The sequence below is a fragment of the Glossina fuscipes genome, unplaced genomic scaffold, assembly GCF_014805625.2.
Source record: "Glossina fuscipes isolate IAEA_lab_2018 unplaced genomic scaffold, Yale_Gfus_2 27, whole genome shotgun sequence".
NCBI classification, from domain to species: Eukaryota; Metazoa; Arthropoda; class Insecta; order Diptera; family Glossinidae; genus Glossina; species Glossina fuscipes.
The window spans coordinates 1,204,877-1,221,607 of NW_023998422.1; the positions used below are offsets into that span (position 1 = coordinate 1,204,877).

The 16,731-nt window shown below is 33.9% G+C and overlaps 4 protein-coding genes and 1 long non-coding RNA gene across 8 annotated transcripts; 1 reads left to right on the top strand and 4 right to left on the bottom strand.

The window, feature by feature from the left end:
• Window positions 1–1,203: 1,203 nt before the first annotated feature.
• Window positions 1,204–2,853, bottom strand: LOC119635840 (zinc finger protein 729-like). Its single transcript, XM_038030848.1, has 3 exons — window positions 2,227–2,853; window positions 1,972–2,166; window positions 1,204–1,908 (listed from the first exon to the last, which is right to left on the bottom strand). Exons 1-3 carry the CDS (start codon window positions 2,469–2,471, stop codon window positions 1,551–1,553), a joined length of 798 nt encoding a protein of 265 aa, XP_037886776.1. The 5' UTR covers window positions 2,472–2,853; the 3' UTR covers window positions 1,204–1,550.
• Window positions 2,760–3,922, bottom strand: LOC119635841 (vesicular integral-membrane protein VIP36-like). The gene is made up of 3 exons (XM_038030849.1): window positions 3,784–3,922; window positions 3,057–3,386; window positions 2,760–3,001 (listed from the first exon to the last, which is right to left on the bottom strand). Exons 2-3 carry the CDS (start codon window positions 3,153–3,155, stop codon window positions 2,780–2,782), a joined length of 321 nt encoding a protein of 106 aa, XP_037886777.1. The 5' UTR covers window positions 3,156–3,386; window positions 3,784–3,922; the 3' UTR covers window positions 2,760–2,779.
• Window positions 3,923–3,973: 51 nt separating this feature from the next.
• LOC119635914 lies at window positions 3,974–6,678 on the bottom strand. The gene is made up of 3 exons (XR_005247108.1): window positions 4,648–6,678; window positions 4,357–4,580; window positions 3,974–4,279 (listed from the first exon to the last, which is right to left on the bottom strand). It is a non-coding gene; the product is annotated as an uncharacterized LOC119635914 (long non-coding RNA).
• A 616-nt stretch (window positions 6,679–7,294) lies between these two features.
• LOC119635708 (serendipity locus protein alpha) lies at window positions 7,295–9,972 on the bottom strand. 2 transcript variants are annotated; one of them, XM_038030678.1, is made up of 7 exons: window positions 9,709–9,972; window positions 9,473–9,649; window positions 8,720–9,413; window positions 8,002–8,616; window positions 7,836–7,937; window positions 7,667–7,777; window positions 7,295–7,573 (listed from the first exon to the last, which is right to left on the bottom strand). In XM_038030678.1, the coding sequence occupies exons 1-6, from the start codon at window positions 9,826–9,828 to the stop codon at window positions 7,734–7,736; spliced, it is 1,752 nt and encodes a 583-aa protein (XP_037886606.1). In that variant the 5' UTR covers window positions 9,829–9,972; the 3' UTR covers window positions 7,295–7,573; window positions 7,667–7,733. The 2 variants fall into 2 exon arrangements, with proteins under 2 accessions (XP_037886606.1, XP_037886605.1); XM_038030677.1 differs by having other exon boundaries at window positions 8,002–8,661.
• Window positions 9,973–10,871: 899 nt separating this feature from the next.
• LOC119635709 (stromal membrane-associated protein 1) lies at window positions 10,872–13,329 on the top strand. Of its 3 annotated transcripts, none has more exons than XM_038030679.1 (2): window positions 10,872–11,171; window positions 11,563–13,329. In XM_038030679.1, exons 1-2 carry the CDS (start codon window positions 11,042–11,044, stop codon window positions 12,960–12,962), a joined length of 1,530 nt encoding a protein of 509 aa, XP_037886607.1. In that variant the 5' UTR covers window positions 10,872–11,041; the 3' UTR covers window positions 12,963–13,329. The 3 variants fall into 3 exon arrangements, with proteins under 3 accessions (XP_037886607.1, XP_037886609.1, XP_037886608.1); XM_038030681.1 differs by lacking the exon at window positions 10,872–11,171 and adding an exon at window positions 11,393–11,482 and having other exon boundaries at window positions 11,563–13,328; XM_038030680.1 differs by lacking the exon at window positions 10,872–11,171 and adding an exon at window positions 11,416–11,509 and having other exon boundaries at window positions 11,563–13,328.
• Window positions 13,330–16,731: the final 3,402 nt, after the last annotated feature.

Here is a 16,731-nt window from a genome sequence, read left to right on the forward strand (position 1 = left end):
ATTAAAACAGGTCGTCATAAGGTTTGCGAAGCAGTCGTGCTATTCTAGCTACTCGCGGATGTACTGCTTTATAGTGTATCCCATAAGCAGTCGTAGAAAGCTTTCTTCCACCGTAGAAAATCGTCAATGTTTAGATCGGTGCAAATTGCTTCGTTCCGGTCGAATGATCTGAACTCTTTTTCGATCGCGCTGTCAATTCAACAAATGTAAGAGGAATATGTAAAACGATCGGAAGTACATTAACTAAATATAAAGACAGTACTAAAACAAAACTTAACATAATTGGACTTAAAGAAAAAATCCTTAAAAAAAGTTCACAATTGTAGACAATTTTTTTTTTATAGAGTAAAATGTTACAATTTTCCAATAATTTTAGAGACAAAGATTTCTCGTTTTCATTTCAGGAAGTGGATTAAAACACTCTTTATAGTGCTGTTTGCAAATCAACGCCTAGCTCGGTTGGCGGGGCTGTTTCCGGTAACCGTTCATATAGCAATGTCTTTATAGTAAACAGTATTTTCGCAATTTTATAGATATGCTCTAACCATATCATTTACTTGTAATGTTAATCGCATTTCTCTGAAAAAGTGTTATCATTATTTAAGTTATTTTATAATGTATATAAAAGCAACGTCACGGTCCCCATAGAACATGAGCCCATAAACAACTGCTGTCAACAAACGACGTTTGACAACTGTGACATCTAAAGAAAAAAAATTTCAATAAATATGAGTATATGATTTAAAGCGAACGTAGAATAATCTGGGTATTCATGTTTTGAAGCATGTTGATTCAATAGGCAATGATGCTACAAAAGTAAGTATGTTTATTGTTTGTTTTTGGCTACGTAAGATAATACACTTTCGTTGCCTGACAAATGTGCACTGAACGGTTTTGATGTTTCTGCCACTGTCTCTACTAAGCTCATTAGCACAAACGCTCAAAGATAAAGGCAAAACTGACACATTGGCAAGATAACATTAATCGGCCAAGCTAGATCTGTTGGTTAAATAATTGAAAGCAATTCACAAAACAACGGTAAATTGCGTTTTATGCTACGCATTCACATTCAGTAAAATAATAAATAAAAGGTCAAACAATTTTAGAAAAAAGAAAAAGGTGTCATATTTGTTGCAGTTGTTATTGCCGTATAAGATACACAAGAAACGGTTCTTCAAATCACTAAAAAAAAAAGTCGGGAAAATTTAACACCTTCTACTTCTCTTTGGCAAGAAATTTGTCTACATAATCCAGAAAGAAAAAATTATTATTATTAAAAATGTAACTTTTATTACATGTATTGTCGACGTATAAAAGACGTGCTTTTGAATAATAAAACAATTAGTGGACATGTATTCACTTCAACAGGCGATGTAAGCGATAGACCTGTATAAATGAAATAGGCCTTCCAATATTCTATTCACGAGTGAAGTTATAAGTTGAAAATAAACTAATAGTTTAATTTGATTTGCAATTGTTTTGCAATTGATTTTACTAAAATCTGTTAGATAATTTTATTTTGCGCAACTTTCTACTACTGCTTGATTCATTCAACGGCGATTGACGGAGTATGGATGGTTCGAATACGCGAGCATTGTGGATGCATTTTCTTGGGATGTGATTGCATATGGATACTGAAATGGAAAGTTATCGTGCATAGAGGACGTATTGCATTCATAAGTGCGTAATGGATTTTGAGCGCAAAGTTTGTGAGCCAACATGTCTTGTTGACTTGTTGATACCTTTTGGCAAGTATCACAGGTGCGCAATTCTTTGGATTCCGAAAGGCAGTTTTTATGTCTCAATAGATGCCGTTGAAACGCAGCAGTGTTACACACAACTTTCCCGCACGTATCGCATAAACACTGCTCCTTGATGTGAGCAGACAACAGAACACCTGTACTAAATCTAAAAACACGAAACGTGGAAATAATTACATGCGAATTTATGAATAAAATCTTCCTTACTTACCTTCTGTTACAACTTTTGCAAGTGTTGGTACGATCACGGTGCGCAATCACTTTGTGACGCTGTAATAGGTACACAGTAACAAATTTGCTGGGACACTGAGAACAAGCAAATGTTTTGCCTTCATCCTTTTGATGTTTCATAAGAAAATGATTACGCATGGACTTACGATCGGGAAATACACGACTACAGTTCTCACTTCTAAAAAGAAAAAGCAAGTAATGTATGTTTTTATCAACAAAAAAGGAATTCACTTACCTATAACATGCAGGATTTAAATGGGCGTGTATGTGCTCAACAAGTAAACCATGCTTAGAAAATTGCTTATTATAACATCTGACGTAGCCTCGCACGTTGTGTTCAGCACGCATATGCCGATTAAGGGCTGTAAAGTTGGTCGCCTCTTCATTGCATTGTTCACAATGCAGCGACATAAACTTGGCTATCTCTTCATCAACAGCCAGACAAGCGTTTTGCGTGATTGCTATGGCCCACAAGCTCATGTTGTCGCAACAAATGCATTTTAACAAACTTCTTTGGACATCGAGAACAAGAAAACATTTTTATCTTTATAAAATTTATCATGTGCAATATATAAAAAATTGAGTAAAACAATGGCTAAAAATTCATAATACTCCAGAAGGTGGAAGAGAAAATATTAAAAACAATGTGCGAGTAAGAACCGGAAATTGTATGTGTTTTTTTTAGTTATGGTGCAAAATACAAAATGGAAAATATTCAAAAAATATAACTACTTCACACTGTTTTTCTAAGAAAAGAAAAGTCATGTCTTTATGTCTCTACATTGGAGTTATATGAGCTGAACTAGTACGTGAAGTTTACGTGAATTTTTTCCCTTGAAATAAGAAATTGCAAAACTGACGACTCCAACCGCTATCAACATGCCAAACAATAGAATGAAAAAGATTTTCGCATTCGACATACTTGACTTCAGATCATCCTTATGGTCTCGAGGCGGTTCAAATGTTTTAGCGTTAGGTATAATATTTGCACGAGCCATTATTATTTCGGGCTGTAATTATAAAAATTTTGTTTCACGAGCAAAACGAAACTTAGTTGCCACATACCGTTACATTTGAGTCTAGATCATAAAATTTAAAACTAAATATATCATGATTGTCCGATATATCATCGGTAGTAGCCGAGAGACCGAAGAAATAGCCCATAGGTAATTCTACATTGTTAACGACAAAGCAGTTCTTCCATTCCCCACTGTTCTCCGTATCGGTCGACACAGATAAAATGTTATTTTTGTAGCGTATACCGATGTGCGTGTCAAAATTGTAATTACGAAAGCGTACTTCGCAACCGGCTAATTGGGTATTTGTTCCATTACGGTCGCGATCTTATCTTCAAGTAGAGTTGTTAACCATCGCACTTAAATATGGATGTTGGTGCTGAAAATAAAATTTAAAAGAAAAGATGACAATATTCTTGACTGTATAGTGTTTCCACGCATTGTGAGGAATTAATACAATCTATATAACCATACGGCAAAACCGTCAACAAATAATTCTGTACTTTGCCGTGAACTTTAAAAGTCACATGAATTTCTCAATTCACAGTCATGCATGGCTAAAGTTATTAAAAAAAAAAAATATCCTTGAAAAATCATATCGCATAACTTGAACTTTTTATTCCATCGGAAAATTCTAAATAGTTCCACTTTTTGCTTGCTGGTCTGGTGTGAGACTAGAAGCCACTGATTCTCGCATAACATTTTAGCTGAATTTAATGGAAACAATACTTCCTAATAATGAGTTGCGCAAAAAATTATTGTATTCAGAACTTTACCCATAACTTTCACAGCGTCTACAAAATTTTGCCATTCAGCGAAATTCTTTGTTCGAGATTGTATGACGAGATATCCCATTTTTTTACTCAAGGCATGGCCAAGAACTAACAGCCAACCATGCTTATGTTCCAATGAACGTTGTGGTGAAGCCTCCAAGCATTCTTTAATTACCGGAAAACCCATTTATATGCACTTGCAAAGGAAACGATCTTACGGAAGGTTGAAAATTATATAACTTCATTTCCTTAATATCCAGCCAATTGGCGAGATCTTGAACGTTGGCCAAAGCAGTAGATAAACCAACGATACATATATTGCATCCTGTGTTGACGTAATGAAATTCGTCGATGACACAATTACAAAATGTATTTCGACTATAACAATTAGTACAACATACATATTGTGTACATACATACACTGTACATATTCTCTTCAGTTGAGAATGCAATCGCTAATTCTTTCCTTAACCGAAGCTTTCAAAGGCGCAATATAAACCTGGAACAATTCAGAATGAAAGATAAAATTGGATTCGTGATCTTCAATCCATAACCAAAAATTTTGACTTGTTTTACCATGTACCCGATCATTCCAAGCAAAGTTTTGCCATATATTGATGTTAATACGTAATACTGTACGTGTTATGGGCTGCAAAGTGGCATCAACATTGAGCATGGGGAATTCTTTGGCTGCACGTAAGACTTGCTCAGCATATTTACTGCTACTTAATATCCTTCACGGGAAAAAAAAATTTGTTTTTTTATGCTGAAAAATTTTTATTGTCTTATTGTGCTTTAATCTGAAATTATATTGAAATAAATAATCAAATTACAAATAACAATCAGTAAAGATAAATGCAAACTTACCATTGGAATGCAACGAATTTTTTGCGAGGAGGGTGGAGATGACGCGCGGGGAAACTTACGACCACGTGATGTTGGTGTCCATTTTCTCCCTGAAATTTATTCCGGTTTCTTCGGTGCAGCTCACTTCTGCTGCATGATCCTGATCTTCGGAAAAAAGGAATTCGTCTCACTATTGTTGCCTGTAGACGCATGCCTATTCTTTGCGAGCAGGTACTGTGTCATGGCCGCGTAGAAGATTTCGTAACGTCTCTGAAAAGCTTCATGGACAGATTCTGTTGGAAAGGCCGGTTTCAGATATTTCGAGGTCTACGTTAAGCTATTTAGTTTATTTCTGGCAACCTTGCGACCTCGTTTCACATAGCAGAAGGCGTCTTCGTTCAGCGTAAATTCCTCATATTACGCATTACAGCTGCTCACGAATGTAGCGTGCTATTCCACATCTTGAAAGTAGCCTCAGGAACTCTTCAAGGTCGTAGCTCAGTTTATCGATAAGCAGGTAGTCGTTCTTCTCTTCGACTGCTTCTGACCAACGCTACTCCTGTACGGTCCTTAGCCTTTTGATCACCGCCATTATTTCTACGGATGACCGGCATTTTCTGTTGCTATTGTTGACTACCATGTTGCTGAAAAATCTTTCCAACAGATCTTGGCTTACCCTGTATGGCGCGATAGTTATTCCAGGGTAAGCCTCCAGCAGCTCTTCCATGATTGCGTGGAAGTTCGTGACTGTTTGGATGTCCACATCTAGGTCGTCGTAGACGGTCCGTCAGAGCTCTCGTTATGGACCTCGCAGTTATATGTTATATCGGCGGTTGGTGGTTACGATCCAAATCACTTAATTGTAATCCGTCTTCTATTATAAGTTGGCGTGCCTGAAAACTGGTTGGTACACACGCAACATTAAGATTCTGGGACTTCATCCTTTCTGCAAGTCTTCCCACCACAAATACAACTGTTGACCCCCTTCCTATACCAATTGCTGTGTCGGTTTGAACCCTTCATTCATTCACAGCCCGATGAGCAGCAATACGTTTAGCTTCATTTAAAGACATTTTCTCCTACGTTAGCAATTGTAAGATCTCTTGGCTTTCGATTTTATGTGCAGATGCTTGAATGTCTGGGCAATGGCGGCATTTGAATAACGTACTTTGGCTCATTTGAAATATTTTAACTTCGTTTGAGTGAAGAAGGCTGACTTAGGGTTTTAGTTTTATGACTATATATGTTGATGTGTAGCGCTATCTTCTCATTGCTCTTATTAAACAAGTCGGACTTTGTCGTATCGAGCAGAAATTGTAGAAATTTCTTTGCCCTCGCCTCACTTGCCATAGTAAAGTAGCCAGCATAACCATTTCTCCCTTACGAGTTTAATGCAAGAATTTTAATGATAACTGTTAATATTTTCTATTTCTCTATTTCTAGCAGAAGTAAATACATTTGTGATTCAACTCTTATCGTTACTGCCAAATGTCAGGCTATGCCTTCTTGATCTTTTTTAACTATTTTATTTTCATCTGTCCTTTTCTGTTACATTAATTTAATTTTGTATTAACCTATAGCGTATAAACTTTTCCTTTATATTAACTTTTAGCTAATCTTTAAGTAAACTTATGTTAAGCATTACGAATTAACTATTTTGACAAATAATTGACCGTTTCAGCTAAACGTTTAAAAAGTAAAGAACTACGTTTTTCTTTATCCGATTATTGACTAACAATGTCACATAGTATAACAAGAACACAAAACATTAATTTTCTTAAACTTCACTTAACTTAAAAGAAATATATTAACTGCTAAAATAGCATTCCGCCAGATTTAAAACGAAATGAAGCGAACAAGTTTTGATCAGTGAAACATCTAATAAGAGCTCTTGTTAATTCTAGTAAAGAAGACGTAAGAAAACTATATGCGGTCGTGACTGCATCTTTTATACCCATCGACCTTACCCTAAGAAAGACTATAACGAAAGGACCAAATTTTCATGCTCTATAATATTAGGTGGTGGTGCATGATCCTTTCTAGTGACATAAGGAGGACAAACAAACGTCATGGGGCCATTCGTTGTCATTTCATCCAAGAAGCGATTATTGAAACGCTCACAAATTCGAACTGGACGATCGTCTAATCGTATTACCATAGACGTAACATTTTAAATGCAGTTAAAAACAAACTGTAAATCAATAAATGGTCGTCCAATATGCCGAGCAAGGTGATATTTTTAGATCTACACAATTATGGCTCTAAAAAGTAAAGAAAAAAGAATTTTTTAATTTTGGAGTTTCCTTTTTGCATATTAACTATTTTTAGTACTACGACATCTATGAATAGACTAAATTTGTCTTTTTGAAATCTTTTCGATTACATATTAATAAATAAATCTAAATAAGTAAAGCGATACCCAAAAAAAATTGAACATATTTGAATGATTTAAAAGATTTTTTGGCATATATGTCCATATATATATATATATATATATATATATATACATATAACAAATTATTATTATCTTCAATCAATATGAGCTGTGGGTGCTGTTTTTCTATTGTTGTACAATAAAATCAATTTTTGTGCAATATATGTCAATCAAATTAATAATTAATTAATTAATATGTTAAGGCATTGCAGCCCCAACAATGTGATGCATCGATATACTCATTTCCTTGGTTTTACTCTGTGCCAAAGTATTTTTTGCGGAAAAGGTTTTCAAAACTAATAAATTTAGAAATATGGAAGCCATCATAATTCGTGATTGAAAGATTTTATCTATTCAATTGGAACAACCTGATAAGATATTTCCCTTTCTTTGCTTAAAAAGATTTATTTCAGTGATAGTATAAACTTACATGCATATACTTAAATTTAAACTTTCTAATCTTAAGAAATAATACTCATAGTATTAGTCACATGATTTTGAAGAAGCTTGTAACTGTAACGGCGAGTTGAAAACATTGTAAAAAATAAGTGAAACAAATGAATTAATGGTGAAGAAAAATATTATCGTGTCTCTGTTTGATCTTACCTGTAAAATATATATTTAATAAACGTATTTTCAGAAACAAAAGATGTTCAAAATATCAACATCGATATTAGACCGGGACAATGCTTGTAAACGAAAGCTGTTCCAAAATTTCTGCAAAGCAAAATCTTATAAATTTACTTTTTTAGCTATTATTGTGAACAGTAATTACCCGTTATTTGCAAACTTTCTGAAAAATTTTTATAGCTGTTAAATAATTCCTCAGTTTTTGCTGATTTTTGTCGCCTGAACATTGCAGTGCGCAAACTTTCTCCTGCAAAACGAAAAACTTAAGTAACCTACTATAGCCTACAAGAAAGCATAGGGGAAGTACATACTTCTACGTTCTTTAGCATGTTGATTTGCCGGTGATAAACTTTTCCTTCCTTCATTTAAAGGAATGAATCCGTAGCTTTTTGAAAGAACACTTAAAGAAGATTTTATTCCTGTTGAGTTTAATTCATTTTCCCTTCCAGAATGCACAAACATTTCTGAGCAGTCGTTAATGTCATCATCAGATAGACCCTTAATTAATCTGTGAAGTTTAGACCGCAATATCTTGAATCGTTTCATAACCCTTTTCGTGTCCACGCGTTCGGAAGTTTGAAGTATAGCTTGACATTCACTTAACATAAAGCAAAATTTTTTAAACAATTGGAAGCAATTACCACTTTTTAACAAAACTTTTTGATTAATCGGTAAAAGGAAATGTTGCTTTAAAATTTCGCCCATTTGTGTAATCTCTTGCAGCGACAAGCTATTATAGTTTTTCTCGTTATCTTTTAGATATTGATTAAGTAAGTCATAGAAGCAAACGGTAAATTCCTGACTGTCGGCAATCTCGAGTATAGCGGTCTTAAAATTGTTAACCTCTTCTTTGAAATGACACTCTAATAATTGCGAATAAAGCTGACCGCTGCCCTTTGCGTACAAAGAAGGAATAATACAGGAATCTAGGGATTCGAAAGAAGACAAACAATTCCTGACCAACGTTCCAACTGAAACTCAATACATGCAAATATTATTATAATCACCTCTCTTTTTAGGGTAACTCACTCTGTTTATTGGGAGCAAAGCAGACCGCAAAAATCCCGATTTGTGTGGTTCGATCTAGATTGACATCAAAATCAGCTACTATTTCATCTATAGTTGGATCATCTGGTTCACATTGGTTCATAAGAATACGTAACTTTTCTATGGAAAATTTCTCAAAATCTAGAAGACATCTATATACTAGGCGCAATAGGGCTTCATTTATAAAATCTTCCAATTTATACAAAGCATTTTCTAGTGAACTAGCTTTTACACGGCAATTACTAACGTTGTAATGGTTTGGTTGCTTAAGACCTAATTCACACTCCGTTTGCCAGGCGATACACTCACGTAACACCGTTTGGCTTAGAGCACTTAAAGCTTTTTTATCAGATTCCAAAGCCACATTAGCAAAAGCCAAAGTATGACCGATGACAATATTCACTCTGCCACGTATTTGTGTACTAACAAGTACGGCCTGTTCCATTGAAGCGGACACATTGATTTCTGTCGAGGTAGATAATTTGGAATCGTCGTCTTTGTAGTTGGTATAAGGTTTTATTTGTTCTAATATAAAATCCATAAGCGCGACAAATGAATTTTCTTCTATTGTAATGTTTGCCACTTTTTCATAATCTTTTTTACTTAGAGAGGTAACACATGACCACAAATGGTCCAGGCGACAGTATAAACGGTCTAGAAAATGTTGCCGGGCAGCCTGAAATAAACAGTTTAAATCATGTTTTTAATATAAAAAAAAAATAAAAAAAAAAATACCGATATAGAAACAACGCGTTTTATTTCCAATTGAATTGTTTTTTCCAGGTACTTTATGCAGACCATGATTTGGGTTAAACATAAATACACATCTCCTAGAGCTTCTTCTTCTTCGTTAATCCTTATTAAAAACTTGTGCAAAGTCCGGCAAAAGTCAAAAAAATCAAAGCAAAATAACTAAAATGAGAAAGTCGACACTAAAGTGTTCGCAAAACTTTGACTGTAATTCAAATTACATTCAAGAAGCCTCCATCAAAGACGCCGCCATAGCCTTTCTTTAAACTCTCCCGGCATATATCGAGTTTCGCCTTTACTTTGTCCACGTTTAAACCCATTGTACGTCGTGCCGCGTCCATAGCCGCCACTCCGGCCGAATGCTCTTAGCGCTTTTCTGTTTACTATGAAGGATAATTTAAACATATGCAATCGAAACCTTGCAAGCAAATCTAAAATACGCGGCTAAAACGTTTTACAAGCATTTAAATGAATGAACAGAGTTGGTTCAATTTGCTCGTGAATTTATTTTAACGCTTGGAGTTGCCATACGAATAATATTATTTCATAATGTAAACCTTTATTTTTTATAATAGCATTAATAATTCGTAGGTAATCATTGTATGATTTTTATAAACTTTTTATAAAAAAGAACTTATAAAATTTCGAGATTTTGTTGTTTTTAAAAAAATTATGATTAATGGCAAAAAAGAAGGGGTACAAAGTGAATGCTAAGCGTGAACTTTTTTGCCACTTCGTATGTTCAGTTTATTAAGTCAACCCGAATTCAGAATTCAGAAATTCGTTCTCTCCTTCTTGAGTTTGCAAACAAAAAACAAGTTTCCAACGAAGAGAAAACTTTTTTATTGCAAATCTGTATACATCGGAGACGTATGTTTGACTGACTAAATAGTGAAATTGATTTTGCCATGTTTCCACTACGAACCTTTAATGGTATTTTGAAAAAATTGTACTCGAAATTCTAAAATATGTTCTCAAAATGTTGAGAAAACTTAGACGCAGATTATAACGAAAAACATTATTAAAGCTAAGCTTTCATTTTGATGCATTTTGAGCATTAAGTATTAAATACTTCTTTTTTTATGAATCTTCAAGCTTCTTCTATACATTTTTTTTTCAATTTTTAATTGCCATATTTCTTAATTTTCAATTTAAATTATTTTCCTTGAAATTATCTGATTCATAATTTCTTTTTCGCTTTCGCATATATTTTCCTGCTTTGTTATAATTGTTATTTAATAACAGTTACGATTACTTACTTACTTGTATTCTTTATCCGTTATTCTATATTTTTACATTTCTAATAAAAGACGGTATCAAATTGATGGTTTTTTATTTGGAGAATTTTTTACATTTCAATCAAAATTTCTTTTTGTTAGTTTGCAAATTTGTTATAATACAAATAAAAAAAAACGACATAATACATGTATTAAATAAATAGGATATATACACGCCTGCAAGTGTAGTTTTTAGAGAAATAAAAAATAAAAGAGAGAAACCACAAAAGTACGGAAATAATAAATAGAAAAATTCAAAAAAATTAAATCTATAAGAATGAGTTCTGCCACGACCAGCCGGAAAGAAACGGAAAGGACCAAATTAATACAGGAAAAATGTCAAACGCTATTAACGCAAATGTTGCGCGATGAGGATAATAAATATTGTGTGGATTGTGATGCAAAGGGTACGAATATGGAATATAATATTTTTTTGTTCTCTTATGTTGCTTGCATTAAATTCGTTCGTGATAATAATTTCCTGCTTGACGTTTTGTATTTTGTATTTACAATTGATCGACTGTATTGTTTTCTTTATGCAAATATCTGCGTGTATGCATCGTCAGAAGGGCTGTCTTAAATCATGATTTAAATATAATTTTTGCACACACATAAGCATTCTTTATTTATCGAGCTGTTGTGTTTCAACGACTCCGTATCTATAAAAGTTCAATAAGTGAAAGCTCTTTGTTGTTTTTAGTGGCCAAGTGATTAGATAGTAGGCGTATCTCTTATTTTCTCTACTGTAATTTTTATTGTATGTTATTTATTATATATTATTTATTTCCTTTCCTACAGGACCGCGTTGGGCTTCTTGGAATTTGGGCGTGTTTTTGTGTATACGATGCGCTGGCATTCATCGTAATCTTGGAGTACACATATCACGTGTTAAATCGGTCAATTTGGATACTTGGACACCAGAACAAGTTATATCATTACAACAAATGGGTAATTCCCGGGCACGTGCAGTCTACGAAGCTCAATTGCCTGACGGTTTTCGTCGACCTCAGACTGACACGGCATTGGAATCATTTATTCGGGCTAAATATGAGCATAAAAAATATTTAGCTCGTGAATGGGTGCCACCCTCTCCACCCAAGGTGGATTGGGCTAAAGAAATCGACGAAGAGTTAGAAAGACAGAAGCGCAAAAAGAAGGCAGCCCAAGCTAATAGCGCATTAGGGATAGGCGTTTTAAGTGGTAGTAGCAATGATAAGAAAACTTCTTCAACGCTTAAAGCAGTTCCTCTGCCTGCTCCTTTGCCCAAACCGAAATCCAGCAATAGCCCCAAAACCCAACGGAGCAATAACACGGGAACTGCTAATGCAGATAATAATCATTCAAATGATTTGTTGGGTCTAGCTTCGCCTACTAAGCCTGTACAAAATTCGTCAACGGGTCAAACTACAACGGGAACAAATGACATGCAAAATGATAATTTTAGTTGTTTCTTGAGTGCCACACCCTCAAACAATGAAGCGCAAAAGTTGGTCAACAATACGAATTCCTCGCAAAATGCATTGGCTAAGGAGGAAGAGGATTTTTTTAATCAGAGTTCATTGCATAGTGCTGTTGGAGATAAAGATAAAACAGGGAAGCTAACTAAGGATAGTATATTAGCCTTATATGGCCAAGCACCGGCTAATCCCACACTCACAAGCATGAGTTTTATACAACAACCACAAGTAGTGCAAGCTGCAGCCCTATTTGCTCCTGGAGGCGGTTTCACAGGTTTAACGCCAGGAAGCTATATGGGCGCCGGGGGCCCAGCGGTGGTGCCTCAGCAACAGCAATTCATGACACCTCCAAATTCGGCAAGCATGTACAACGCACCTGTTATGACAGCACCAACAGCTTTTACAGCAGCACCAGGTATGGGCCTTATGCCCGGTACAAGTCTTATGGGAGTTAACTCAGTTGGTTTCTCAACAACCCCGTTTCCTTTACAAACCAGTTATTCTCAAACTCAAAGTTTAGCCTCAGGCCAGCCGGGCAACATTATGACAACGAATCCAGCGTTAAACACAGCCATGGTTTTTCCAGGCCTCCAAGCTCAGTCTGCTTTCAATCAGGGGCTAATTGGTGCATACTCAAGCAGCTCTTTGGCATCTAACAACCCATCAACCGTTAATGCACCAGCCACCGCCAATTTGCCACAACAATTTGGCAATCTCAATATAGGTAATGTTTGGCAATAAACTTAATGTTGTTTAAAGTACGTTCTCAATTTAAAACAAAAACAACTTGCCTTTTGCTTGTGTCTAACGCTTTCCTTTTGTAAGTGATCTTAGATTTTTCGATATCTTGACTTTCCTAAGGTACTCTCTATTTAATTTTTTTAGTGTTTACATGCATTTCCTTCTCTCTTACATTCGCAAGTATTTAAAAGTTAACTTTTGAAGACTTAAGCCCGCAACGTGGCGATTTTAATATTTCTTTAAGAAAGTATAAAGATTCGTTTCCACTGTTCGCAAGAATATTTTAATCAAGCAAAGAATGCCAATAACTTAATTACAGGTTAAAAGCGGATATCCCTTTACGTATAGAAAATAAAAAGTAGTTCTAAACAACTCTTCAAAAGCTAAACTTTTAAAAGCAAAAACAAAAAATCTCTATAAAGCTGTTTTAATTTTAATAAATAATGACAAAGCTTAAATGTACGTTTATTTGATTAGAAGTGAGAAGAAACTAGGAACCAAAAAAGAAAATCCAATGAAACGGATCATGGTTACATACTTTTTTAAGTTGATTAATGTAGAAAATAATAATTTAAACTACTTTAGAGATATTTTGTAGCTTGTGGAAAATTTGCCATTGGAATCGTTCGTAAGTGCAGTGAATTATATACCACTTAATTGCAAACATTGTTTTTTTAGCTGCCATCGAGAAATAGGGCTTGCAACATCCAGAAAGAACATTTACGAATTCTACAAAGAATATAAATTCTCAACCATTACCGTCCCTCCGTTTGGGTGGACATGTACGGTAAAACATTCTCTTGTTGCCAAAAATTAACATTAACAGTTAGGGTTCAAATAACGCTAAAGCAATGGAAATTTTTGCATGTGGATTGATATGAAAAATCGATTAATTTACTTGAAGAAGAATGCCTTGAGTACAATTGAAGCCCACAACACTTGTGCTTTCAAAAATAGAGAAATTGCAGTTTTGACTCATTACTTATAAATTATAACATGTACAACAACAAAACTTTCCAACTATGTTCAGCGGGTTGTTCTCCAATACCTTAGGAAAAATGGGAAAAGGTCGGCTACGCAGATCATTCCGTTCTTTTTAAACGCTTTATTTATGACTGTGTCTGTGTCCCTGCCTCTAATCTAATATTGTACAACATAGTTATTATCCATATCGCTATGCTATCGTTATTCGTAACGGTGCCGCAAGGGACTACCGTCTTATTGGCACCTTAATATTAATTTTAATAATAATTATTATTTCACATTATCATAAATAATTATTATTAATAATTAATAAACTAAACTAAGTTGGTTTTTTAAAGGCAGATGTGGTAAGCAAGGAAGATTCCGTATAATTTTCTTACTTGTTGAATATGAGATACATTGCAAACTTGCTTTGAAATAAATTATCGCAGGATTTTATAGCAAATGATAAATTATCTGTTAATTATCAAAATAAAAATGCCATTTGTTTCCCACTATAGGCTCGCAAATCATAACGGACGATACGTGGGAAATTGTTGGAATGCATTTCGGGCTGCACGCCCGATCTGAACCATCTTTATAGTGTTCGTTCTTGGATCAAAATACGTTAGTGTACCACATGTCATCAAAATATTTCAAAAATCGTAGCCTTTAGGTTAAACGCAGACAAAGAAGACAGACAGGCGGGCACTTTTATTATTCTGATCGCTTCAGATTGTGAATATCTTTGTTTTTTTTGGTATGTTGAACAGATATGGACTAAGCCAATAGATTTATGGCTTATATGTCCGATTATGAATATCAAAAATGATGACATTTAAAATTTTGTCATGAAAAAATAGATTCATTAAATAATAACAGCGTATGCTAACAATAAAACAGAGATGTAATGGAGTTCAATAAAAGTTACACTTGATCTGGAGACACATACCTTCCACAAAAACTGATGGCTGTCTTTCACAAGTTTAATCATATTACCAGATATCGGCAGTCGTTACGATAGGGCGAATTTGTTCGTATAACATTTTTAGAACAAAAGAAATGTTTAAAAGGAAAGTAAATATTCTTTACTTTGTTACGTTGTTGAGTCCTCTACTTTTGACTTGTGTAATATCCTATTTACAGATGTAATAAAAAGTTTCTTTGAAGATAAAAGAAAGATTTTACATTCTTAATAAAATATTTCCGAAACTACGTTGCTGATTCGCATAATTTTTTATTATCAAATTAAACAACGTCCTTGCTAAATTCTCTGTTGAAAGGCAAAGCACAGAGTCGCTTATAATAAATAAAAAAATTGCCAAAAATGGTTGAGTGCCCAACTAACAATTTAAATTGCCAGATGGTTTAATTTGCAAAGCCGCCAGCTTTATGTTTCACGTATTCTGTTAAAATTCATTGCAAAATGCGAATTGCCGTCGGCATTGCAAAATGAAAAATGCAAATTGCCGTCGTTAAAACAGGTTGTTACAATAGAGGAAATACTTATATTCAAACGCAAATTATATCCCTATATCTATTTTCCCTTTACCAGGAGTTGTTATACATAGAAATTAAATGAATTAATGTCCTGAACATATCTTTTTTTTTTTTATATATAGAAAGTAAGCATGGACTAAAGGTTTATGGCTTATATGTTCAAATCTTCAGAAGAAAAGCAAAAAATTGATTGTGTCAGGACTACTTTTAATTACTATAGTACGAAATACGTGATTTAATCGTAATTTTTCCGAAGAGAACTAACCAACTAACAACTTAAATGTTAACGGACCAAACTATCTAACGGACCAAATTATCTAACAAACCAAATTAACAAAAGCCGTCGGCAAAACAAAACTAACTGGCGACCAACCAGAGCCCGATTAATAACGCAACTCTTACTCGATTTTTTACTTTCCATTTTATTTTACCTTTTATTGTTTTAGCTATAACAATAATTCATTTAATATTTTTACATGAAACTGGGTCTAATAATCGTTAAAATGAAATGTTGATAAAAGTCCGTTCCATCCTTATTTCACATATAAAGATATTGTTGGATTTATTATAATATTAATAATTTTAATAATACCAATATGCTACGCGTGCTTGTCGTACAAATTTCAATAACTTGCGTGCGTTGTTAAAAGAAAATCATATGGAAACTTAAATTTAAGATACTTAACTAGGCTACAATGCATTATTATTATTATTTTAATTTTAGACTAATGAATTGAATTCTTAGACTAAAAAAAAAGACATTGAGCACTAGCAACATCGGCTCAGGCTACAATGTAATTAATACTATTTTAAAGACAGATGTATGAATAATTCTGATGTATTATTGTTTATGTAATATTAATTATTTTCTATAGTTACCGAATTCGATTCAATTATGGCCAAGTAATATTCAAAAAAAATAAACCCGCCCTTTTGTGTTGGCCAAAATTGCATTTGTAATATTTATTGATTTCCTTATCTGAACCTGAATTTCGTGTTTATTATATGTTTGTTGCTTGAATTTAACGGCCTTACTTTGCGTGCTAACACTGACAGATCAGAAACCATATGTTGCTGAACAGCTGTTCTTGTTATCTTTTAATGCTTTTTTGGTATTTTGGATTCTAAGAATAAATGTGGAGAGTACAAAAACGGAGCGTAGTGTCACAGTGTAACGAAAAAATTTTGAAAAATTTAAAGACCTAAAAGAAAAGTATATAAGAAATTAGAAAAAAAATAATTGCAATTTTTTTATTTGATATTGTGGAAAAATTGCAAATGTAGGAGGATAAAAAAAGTTGTTTTT

Excerpts from the sequence above, each read along its gene's own strand:
- LOC119635840 (XM_038030848.1), bottom strand. The coding sequence starts at position 2,471 with ATGAGCTTGTGGGCCATAGCAATCACGCAAAACGCTTGTCTGGCTGTT. Across the intron at positions 2,167-2,226 it reads TTAAATCCTGCATGTTATAG|TGAGAACTGTAGTCGTGTAT; the intron begins GTAAGTGAATTC and ends TCTTTTTAGAAG. Across the intron at positions 1,909-1,971 it reads TGCAAAAGTTGTAACAGAAG|ATTTAGTACAGGTGTTCTGT; the intron begins GTAAGTAAGGAA and ends TCGTGTTTTTAG.
- LOC119635841 (XM_038030849.1), bottom strand. The coding sequence starts at position 3,155 with ATGGGCTATTTCTTCGGTCTCTCGGCTACTACCGATGATATATCGGAC. Across the intron at positions 3,002-3,056 it reads ATCTAGACTCAAATGTAACG|CCCGAAATAATAATGGCTCG; the intron begins GTATGTGGCAAC and ends TTATAATTACAG.
- LOC119635708 (XM_038030677.1), bottom strand. The coding sequence starts at position 9,828 with ATGGACGCGGCACGACGTACAATGGGTTTAAACGTGGACAAAGTAAAG. Across the intron at positions 9,414-9,472 it reads AACGCGTTGTTTCTATATCG|GCTGCCCGGCAACATTTTCT; the intron begins GTATTTTTTTTT and ends TGTTTATTTCAG. Across the intron at positions 8,662-8,719 it reads CTTTGCTCCCAATAAACAGA|TTGGAACGTTGGTCAGGAAT; the intron begins GTGAGTTACCCT and ends ATTGAGTTTCAG.
- LOC119635709 (XM_038030679.1), top strand. The coding sequence starts at position 11,042 with ATGAGTTCTGCCACGACCAGCCGGAAAGAAACGGAAAGGACCAAATTA. Across the intron at positions 11,172-11,562 it reads TGTGGATTGTGATGCAAAGG|GACCGCGTTGGGCTTCTTGG; the intron begins GTACGAATATGG and ends CCTTTCCTACAG.